The following is a 10,164-nucleotide window of genomic DNA, read 5'->3' on the forward strand; positions in this document are numbered from 1 at the left end:
ACCACCACCCCACTTAGTTCCTTCCTTGATATCTGTCTTTACCATTTTTCATTCAGTAGTAGGTTGTTCAGCTCCCATGAGATTGTCAATTTTCTGTTGTTTCTGTTGTTGTTTATAGCCAGATTTAATCCATGGTGGTCAGATAGGATGCTGAGTGTTATTTCAGTTTTCTTGTATCTATTGAGACTTGATTTGTGTCTGAGTATGTGGTCAGTTTTGGACAAACTCTTATGAGGTGCTGAGAAGAAGGTTTATTATTTTGTGTTTGGATGAAATGCTCTGTAAATATGTTAGGTTCATTTGGTTTATAATGCCAGTTAACTCCAGCATTTCTCTGTTTAGTTTCTGTCTGGATAATCTACTTGTTGGTGAGAGTGGAGTATTGAAGTCTCTTAATATTAGTGTGTGAGGGACAATATGTGATTTTATCTGTAGTAGTGTTTCCTTAACAAACTTGGGAGACTTTGTGTTTGGTGCATAGATATTAAGAATTGCTAAGACCTCTTGGTGGGTTTTTTCCTTTGATTAATATGTAGTATCCTTCTCTATCTCTTCTGGTTAGTTTTGTTTCAAAGTCTGTATTATTAAATATTATCATGTAATATTTACATGTAAATATGTTTATATATAAGCTTATATATTATAATTTTAATATTAAATGTTGATAATAGCTTACTTTTATTTTACTGCTTAAAATATATTTAACTTTGATGTTAAGGTGTGTTTCTTAGATGCAGCCAAAGGATGGATCCTATTTTTACCTCCATTCTGTTAGTCTGTGTCTTATTGGAGCACTGAGACCATTGATACTGAGATATATCAATGAGCAGTGCTTTATTGATTCCTGTTACTATTGTTGTGGTGGTGATATGTGTGTGTGTGTTTCTCTTCTTTTGATTTGCTAGCCTGGGATTATCTATACCTTGTGTTTTCTTAGGTGTCACTAACCTCTTTAAGATGGTGTTTTCCTTCTAGCACCATCTGTAGAACTGGTTTTGTAGATAGACATTTCTTCTATTGTGTCTTTAATGCATGAGATTCTCTCTTCCATCTCTTGTATTGTGTTGGTGAGGCTTGCCTCTGTGGTTCCTGTTTGACTTCCTAAATTTATCATTTCCAGATTTCCCTCCATTTGTTTTTTATTTTGTTTTTTTTTCTTCTAATTCCAATTTCAGGTTTTGAATTGTTTTATTCACTTCCTCCCACTGTTTGTGTCTTCATAGATTGTGCTAAGGGATATATTTATTTTCTCTTTATGGGCCTTTGTTATATCCATATAGGCTAGTCTAAGGTCTTTTCTTGAGCTTCAGTTATATTATAATACTTACTGCCTTCTGAATTAGGGTTGCTGGATTCTAGTAGAGATGTATTGTCCTGGATATTATTGGTTGTATTGTTACACTGGCATCTAAATATGTGGAATTGGAAGGTTGTAATTCTAGGTGCTGATATCTGTTCTCATCTTTGTTGGGTGAGTGTTTTGTCCCTTGGTTTGTTTCATCTCTGGTTCTTAGGCAAATGTGGTGGCTGTATGTTGCCTGGTAGGAAGTTCTGGGATCCTGATAGGTGTGGTCACTCGGGTCCAGGTAAAATGTGTTCCTAAGTTCTAGAAGCTGAGGCATAGACATGGGAATGAGCTAGGAGTGTGTATGGTAGAGTCTGGGGTCCACAGGAGGGAGGAAAGCAGGATGATCCCACAGGATCTGCTTAGTCCTCCGAGATTGAAGTAGAGAGCGAGCTGAGACCACAGCAGATATGCTACAGAGCTAGAGAATGAGACTGGGGGATGGATTTGGAGGAACGGAGGGAGAGGTGAAGATCCGCAGTTGGCCTACATGCTTGCTGGCCATTCTTCCCAGGAGATGCTTGCTAGAACTGGAGGCTGAGACAGAGCAGTGAGTGGGGTAGGGAGCTAAGAAGGGGGACATCTGTGTGATGCAGTGGAGATGGGCAGAGGGAGGGAAGGGAGACAGAAGCAAGTGGTCTGCTGCACAGCTGGGGATGAGACTGGGGGATTGGATTTGGATGAGTTGAATGAGAGGTGAAGATCTGCAGTCAGCCTACCTGCTTCCCTGAAACCGGCTGAAAGTCAGAAAGCTTTCTATTAAAATAGTTGTACATTTAAGGAAGAATTACAAATACAGAATGACTTTGCATTCACCTGTTTTTCCTTTATAGTAACAGCTCACATATGGATAGAAACTAAGATGTGTCAAACTAGGTACTTAGTGTCCCAAGTTGAAAGGGACACTTCCTCTCAGATGCCCACCTTTCACTGTATTCCCTGAAAACACTTACAGACTTCAGTTCTGGGCCGCAAACCCATCACTTGCCTCTTTAATGTCTTGTTCCTGTGCATAATCCCTGTACATGTCTAGAGACTGGACGTGAATAGTGGCATTGCTTTAGTAATTTCATGGAGAACAAGCTAAGGCTCATCAATTTCTCCAGTGATTTTATTTTTCCATTATATATCCAACCTAGACTTCTGCATTGCATGTAATTGCTATGTCTCCTTAGTCATCTCCTATCTTTGACATTTTATACCTTTTTTTTAATAACATTTTAATTTAGTGTGTGTGGGGCATGCCTGTGGGGGAGGTGTGCTTATGCATTGAGGTGGAGGAGTGCTTGAGTGGGTTGATTCTCTCCTATTATGTATGCCCTAGGGATGGAATCAGAAGTTCAGGCTTCCTGTCAGGTGCCTTTACCCTCTGAGCCATTTCACTGGCCCAAATCTGTAGCAGCTTCAAAGAGTTTTATCTTAAATAGAATTTTATTACATTTATTTCCTATTTTTCAAGTAAAATCCATAGTAGTTTTTGTTTCTATATTAATATAAATGTCTGAATAGAAGTTTGTTGACACATCATATGATGAATGCTGGTACTGTAAGCACAAATCTAATTTTGTTTTAATGGAGACCAAATGTTTAAAAATAATTGCTTACCACAATCACCATGAAATGTGATATACTACCAAGCACAGATTGTGATTCATAAGTGTGAATCTGTGTATCAAATACAGATGTGTAACATAACTAATTGTTAGTAAGATTTAAAATACTAAAGTTTACAGAGAGGAACTACAACATGTAGTGATATGTATACCCTGATATTTTGGTATTCTTTGTTAGTTTGAATATTGAATGGTATTTAAAATATACATCTTTTCCCAACTATATACACACAATATCTATCTATCTACCAGTCTGTTGCAATCAATAAACACACACACATACAGAGAGAGAGAGAGAGAGAGAGAGAGAGAGAGAGAGAGAGAGAGAGAGAGAGAGAGAGAGAGAGAAAGGAGAGAGAGAAGGTGATTTTGGAGTGACATTTTGTTCTCATTAGGTCAATGAGACTGGGTAAAAGAAGGAGTGATATTATCTTCCTTGCTGTTTTGAGAATAAATATAGGAAATATAAATATTATCATTACACAGGCAGACTAAATACTCCCATAAGTGATTTACTTTCATCTAAGAGTTTATCTTGATCCCTTCATAATCTTTTCATAAATCAAAATAAAAAATGCTTAAACCTTATGAATAGGTTTGTCAGAGATTACTTGTTGGTAATGCTGTACTCTGCACATTTGGCTTAGCATCTGAGAGAAAACACGGAAGACATTTGTTGTTAAGAGGACGTCAAGGATTTGTGAAGCCACAACAAAACGGCACACATATGAACTCACCAAGACTGGCAGCGAGCACAGGCCCTGCATAGGTCTACACCAGGCGGGATCCTAGAGCTGGAAGAAGTGGACACATACTCCCACCCTTAACCCGGAAGCTATCTCTAACTGAGTCTCCAAGGGAGTCTCACTGAGGAAACAAACCACTCTGACCCTTCCTTCCTTCCTTCCTTCCTCCCTTCCTCCCTTCCTCCCTTCCTCCCTTCCTCCCTCCCTTCCTTCCTTCCTTCCTTCCTTCCTTCCTTCCTTCCTTCCTTCCTTCCTGTCTTCTTTTATTTCTTTCTTTTTTTTCAAAACCACTCTTAGGAGTAGGGCTCATGCCATGCAAAAAACCCTCAGTGGCACCTTTGGAAGTTCTTTGTCTCAAGGCATTTTTTATTTTAACTTTACAAGTCTCATATATATAATTATGGCTTCTAGTTTTGATTTTTGTGGGATTCCTGTATGTGCAAACATATGTTTTTTGGCTCCTTTTCTTGTTTGGCCATTGATATATTCTGATTATTTGTTTTTTATTATTTTATTTTATTATTACTCCTGAGATATGTTTTTGTTTTTAGCAAGAAACAGAAAAGGTGTGGATCCAGATTGGAGCGGAGGTGTGGAGGACCTGGGAGGTGGGAAAACAGTAATGAGAATATATTGTCTGAGCTGACAGTGGTGGTGCACACCTTTAATCCCAATGCTCAGGAAGCAGAAGCAGATCTCTTTTGAGTTTGAGGCCATTCTAGTCTACAGAGTGAGGTCTAGGCCAGCCAGGCCTACACAGTGAAACTTTTGTGTTGAAAAACCAAAATAATAATAATAATATAATAGCATGAAAAAGAATATATAATATGTAAAAAGTCTCAACAAAAGAAAAAAGAATATAAATGTATACATGTATCAATTCACATAAAGTAATACATTGTAATACATACAAAAGAATATATATACATAAGTAAATATATATACATACATAAATAACAATAAGAGAATTTTGAGTTGAAAGCTATGCTTGACATATAGATTTAGTGACTGTGTCTGTATTAGATTGTCTATAATAATAGATTTTTCCCAAGAGAGAAAAATGCTATTTTGGTAATTATGTTTTATAGCCATTTATGTATCTTAACTGCACTTACTTCATTCGGAAAGCAGGAGAGTGTGGAAGCAAGCTTTTACCTCACAGTTGCTCCTAACTTTTGTACTTCACGTCCACGGTTTTACTTGTGTATGTATTTCTTCCCTTTAGCCTGGTGGCTCTTTATTCATTACTACAATAAACAAAACACAGCTGTCCTATGCCTTGGGGATTGTTTTCTCAGAGCAAATTGCAGGCATTGTTCCAAAAGGCACTCACACATGGGAGAAGTTTGTTTCACCTGAAAAGCTAGAGAGTATATTGGAACCAAGTAAGTATTAAAATTGTTTTCCAGTTGTCAGGGCCTATCTGAACCTGTCATGCATGTATAATTACTAATTGTATAATCTAGCATTTATGTAAGCAGATTACTATTTTTTTCAAATGTTAGTTTTCTTTCTTTTTTCTACGATATATTTATTTTATGTGTATAAGTACACTGTATGTCTTCAGACACACCAGAAGAGGACATCTGATTCCATTATAGACAGTTGTAAGCCACCATGTGGTTGCTGGGAATTGAACTCAGGACCTCTGGAAGAGCAGCCAGTGCTCTTAACCACTGAGCCATCTCTTCAGCCCTAGTTTCCTTTCTTTAACTATGTCTTAAATTCTTGGAAACTAGTAATGAAGTAGCTACCACTCTGACTTGCATGTAGCCTTGAGCGATGAACACTAAACCCTTTCCTGGATAATTTAGTCTTCATTGTTTAAGGATGGGTGTCTGGGTGTATTCCACTTTCTCAGTATCTCCTGATGAGCCCTGCTTATCTTAATGTACCTTATGATTTTTTTCCTGACTCTTGTACACTCAGATGTATTTTAACTTCCATATCATTTCTTGTATATTTCTTGTACCTACATAAGTGACCTAGAGTCACCACGGCAGATGTCAGAGTTGGTATTTGAACTCAGGAATCTGCTTTGGAGTATGTATTCATAGTTGCTGTCGAATGTGATCTAAGCATGGCTGCATGTAATTTTCTCATTTCTTCAGACATCCCTGGCCCATAAGCTCATTTTTATCCTCCACACAGTCTCTCACCATGCTTTGACACAGTGAATGATTTGTTTATTGGAGTCTGTTAAGGGATGTTTCTTAGTTCACCCATTTGGCATTTTGGAGGTCTTGTTGAGTACTTAGACACCGTTTCCCATGCTTTTGTTGACAACAGTGCATCAGCAAAATATTTTCCTTAAAATATTGTCAGTTCAGAGCAGTGTGATAGGTTTCACAGATGTCTGTAACTTTGTTGAAAATAGGATAGAAAAAGGATATTTTAAAGAATCTTTTTGGAGCTGAGGATAGTGATACAGACTTGTAATCAAACACTTAAAGGCTGTGCCAGAAGGACTGGGTATTTAAGGCTAGCTTGGGCTATACAGAAAGCCTATATTAAGTAAAGCCAATTTTTGATGTCCCAGAGTGGGGTGGTACCCAAAGTGGGTAATGGGGGGAGGGATTTGTGAGGGTGGGGTTTGGAGGAGAGCAAGGAGGAGGGCTGTTACCCAATGTAAAGTGAATAAGTAAATAAATTAATAAAAATAAAATAAAACAAAGCCAGTCTTAAACAAGGGTGAGGCCCTGTCTCAACAAATAGAAGAGAATACAACCCAAAACCAATACCTTATGGGGACAGTTTCTTGTTGACAGATATTCTCAAGTGACAGCTACCATTTGTTGAGAACTTAAGAGTATTCTAAGCACTGAGCTAATCTAGACAAATCTCCTCTAATTCTAGTGCTCCAAAACACATGTTCTCTATGTGGCATTTAGAAAGGGACAGCATACAGTAGTACAACTGGGGAACCTAGTTCTCTGCTTTGGAGTATGCAAATTAAGTATGCAATTAAGTATGATCAAGCATGACTGCAAAGCATTTTTGTTCATTAAGTTGGTAACTTTATGTTAATATGAAGAGTGACTGTGTGTTCTTGTGGTTTCAATGGTAAATGTTTATTGAGTCCAAGTTTTTTTTTTTATTTCTTTTCTTTTTTTTTTTCCAGATGGTCTGTCAGTTGAAACTGTGGCAGGAATGATCTATAATCCTTTCTCAGGTTACTGGCATTGGAGTGAAAATACCAGCCTTAACTATGCAGCCCATGCTGTGAGGTCCAGGACTCCGGAACACCCAGAGTCTGTTGAGTCTGCTTTAAAGAGGAAAACAGAACCACTCCATGCCAGTGCCTCTGGTAGTCCAAGTGTACGTGAGGAACAGAAAAACTGAGATACCTCTGAGGACAGCAGTTAACATGCTGGAAATTGTGTTGTTTACAAATTCAAAACTCTTACTCCTTCTTGAAAGAGACTCTGAAGAACAAAGGGTCAATAAAAATATCTAAATCAATGGAGAAAACTTTCTGTGTCACCTAGGAAACACTTTGAGGAATTTTCTGATGAGGTTTTGTGAAGATTTAGGGAGTTTTAAGTCTCTTGGCTTTCACTGTAGAAACGTGTGCTCATTTCATTTTACATATTAGACATGTCTCACATGTGTAAACAGAAACATGTTCTGCTCTTTATTTATTTTAACTGGAATCTCTGTTGTCTATGGTATTCCTTTATTTTAGTTAAATAAAAATAATACCCTTGACTGATAAAAAGCACTGTAGTTTTTATCACTGACACTTGAGAGTACAAAATATATTTTAAACCTAGGGTAGTGGGGCATGTCTCCCTCCCTCCCTCTCTCCCTTCCTTCCTCCCTCCCTCCCTCCTTCCCTCAAGTTCAGTTTGTGTTGACCAACTTCTCTTGAGTGTAGGGCCTACCGTGGAGTGTGGTTGATACACCAGAGGTCACAGCATTAAAAGAAATTGCCTCTTTTACCAGCAGCTATCAAATGCCAACAGTACCTCAGAGGTGAGCTACTTCCTTCTCTATCTAAATAAAATATACTTTATCCCATAAAAAATGGGATTCTGGAAATAAATGGGCTATTAAATATATGGTGTATTTGGATTCAAACATTAAAAGAAGTCCAGGTAATGCTTTGTGTATAGGACTTGGTTCTGTGTGTGGTTCTTTGAAAATTTTATGATCCAGGGACAGGAGAGATAGTTCAGCAGTTAAGAGCACTGGTTGCTCCAGCAAAGGCCTTGGGTTTCATTCTCAGCACCCCCATGATGGGCCACAGCTATCTGTAACTCCAGTTATAGGGGATCTGGCCCCATCTCCTGGCTTTGACAGGCACTCATGTGATATACAGACATACATGCCAGGCAAAATAACCATACATATATATTAATAAAATTAACTGGTGGTAGTTTGAATGAGAATGGTCCCCATAGACTTATATGTTTGAATACTTGATCTTCTGTTGGTGAAACTGTTTGGGAACAGTTGGGGAGGTATGATCTTGTTGGTGGATGTGTGTCGCTGGTGGTGGCCTTTGAGGTTTTAAAAGACATGTCTTTGCAAGTATGATCTCTGCTTCCTGCTTGTGGATTTGTGTGAGCTCTCAGCAGCTGCTCCTGTGCCATGCCTGCCTGCCTGTTGTCATGCTCCCTGCCATGATGGTGATGGACTCCCATACCTCTGGAATTGTAAGCCTCAAATAAACCCTTCCTTCTATAAGTTGTCTTGGCCATGGTGCTTTATCATAGCAACAGAAAAGTAATTATTATAGTAACTTTAATTTTTAAGTTTTACGGAATTTTGTAACTTACTTTAAAAATTTAGTTTTGAGATTTTTTTCTATTATTTCTATAATTAAAAGAGCTAATGTGATTTTATTTCCCCTCTTGAACTATGTGAAGCTGACTTTTCCTCAAAGACCAGATGCTATGCAAGAACATGCACAGAGGGTGTCTGCTGAGTGACGTAGGTGGAAAGTGTGTGGTTCATGTTGTAGCTTGTGTCTAAGGTAGAGCCCTTTTCACTTTTAGGTTCATATGCTTACTGTAGACAAATAACAACAGTTTAGACAAACATTTCATTTGTTCATAGTGTCATTTACAAGGACAAAACTGAAATTTAGATAACCAGAAGAGAGCCAAGTATGTCACATGCCTGTTATCCCAGGATTTAGGAAGCTCAGGGCCAGAATGAGCTCCAGGGAGCTCCAGCCAGAGATGCACAGTTAGACCTATGTTTTAAAAATGATTTATTTATTTTTATTTGCTTTGGTAGTTTTCCATCTGTGTGAGGGTCATGGATCCCCTGGACCTAGAGTTATAGACAGTTGTGAGCTGCCATGTGGGTGCTGGGATATCTGGGTCCTCTGGAAGAACAGTCAGCTAGTTCTCTTATCTGCTGAGCCATCTCTCCAGCAGAGATCTATTTTAAAACAAAAGCAACAACAAAAATAGAAGGAAAACCAAGAAAGAAAAGGAGAGAAAAATTTCTTCTGCATAATTAGGGTGAAAAAGTATGAATTTTATGACTCCATTTGACCCTTTGATTCTGGGCCAGCGCGACAGCACAGTGGCACCTGCTGCCATGCCTGACAACCTGAATTTGATCCTTGGGACTCAAATGGTGACAGGAGAAAACTGACTCCCACAAGTTACCCTCTGACCCCTATATGTACAGATGGCAAATGCTCACTTGAACATATGTAAACTGTGATCCTGAGTCAAGGGTAGTAGCACACACTTGTAATATCAAACTTCAAATGTGGAGTCAAGAGGATTAGGACATCAGGATTGGCTTAGTCAGTGTTCTGTTTCTGTTAAGAGATGCCATGACCACAGTAACTCTTACCAAGGGAAACATTTAATTGGGGCTGGTTTACAGTTTCAGAGGTTTAGTCCATTATCGTCATAGGAGGGAACATAGAGTCTCACTGACAGACATGGTAGCTGAGATTTCTACATCTGGATCTGAAGACAGAAGGAAGAGAGAGACACTGGGCCTGTATTTAGCAGTTGAAACCACAAAACCTCACTCCCAGGGACACATTTCCTTCAATAAGGCCACACCTCACTTGTCAAATAATCCCTAATGACCAAGCATTCAAACGTGAGTCTGTGGGGGCCATTCCCATTCAAACCACCACAAGAGTCATTTGTAGTTACATAGTGAGTTCAAGGCCAGCCTGGATTACATGCGACCTTGTTTTAAAACAAAACTCATATAATAAGAAGAATAAGAAGAATACTTATTTATAAGCTGAATTTTAGGAATGTTCTTAATAAAATAAATCAAGTTACTTTATTCTACTTGTTGGAATAAAAATTGTTGGTATTAAGAAATGTATACTCAGAAACTGAGCCACCAACCAAAGAGCATACACAGGCTGACTGCCCCCCAACCCTAACCCTACCCCCCATACATATGTAGCAGACATGCAGCTCAGTCTCTCTGTGAGTTCCCCAATGACTGGAATGGGGGCTAACCCTAACGC

At 38.6% G+C, this 10,164-nt stretch overlaps 1 protein-coding gene across 3 annotated transcripts in view; it reads left to right on the forward strand.

The window, feature by feature from the left end:
• Positions 1-7,422, forward strand: part of Coq3 (coenzyme Q3, methyltransferase) — a 41,080-nt gene extending 33,658 nt beyond the window's left edge. For all 3 annotated transcript variants that reach the window (XM_028780375.1, XM_028780368.1, XM_028780358.1), the window contains 2 exons: positions 4,930-5,089; positions 6,826-7,422. In XM_028780375.1, coding sequence (XP_028636208.1) covers positions 4,930-5,089; positions 6,826-7,046 — 381 coding nt within the window. In that variant the 3' untranslated portion in view covers positions 7,047-7,422. The remainder of the gene's footprint in view (positions 1-4,929; positions 5,090-6,825) is intronic.
• The last annotated feature ends 2,742 nt before the right edge of the window (positions 7,423-10,164 follow it).

Source organism: Grammomys surdaster, unplaced genomic scaffold (assembly GCF_004785775.1).
Source record: "Grammomys surdaster isolate TR1022 unplaced genomic scaffold, NIH_TR_1.0 97, whole genome shotgun sequence".
Taxonomy (NCBI): domain Eukaryota; kingdom Metazoa; phylum Chordata; class Mammalia; order Rodentia; family Muridae; genus Grammomys; species Grammomys surdaster.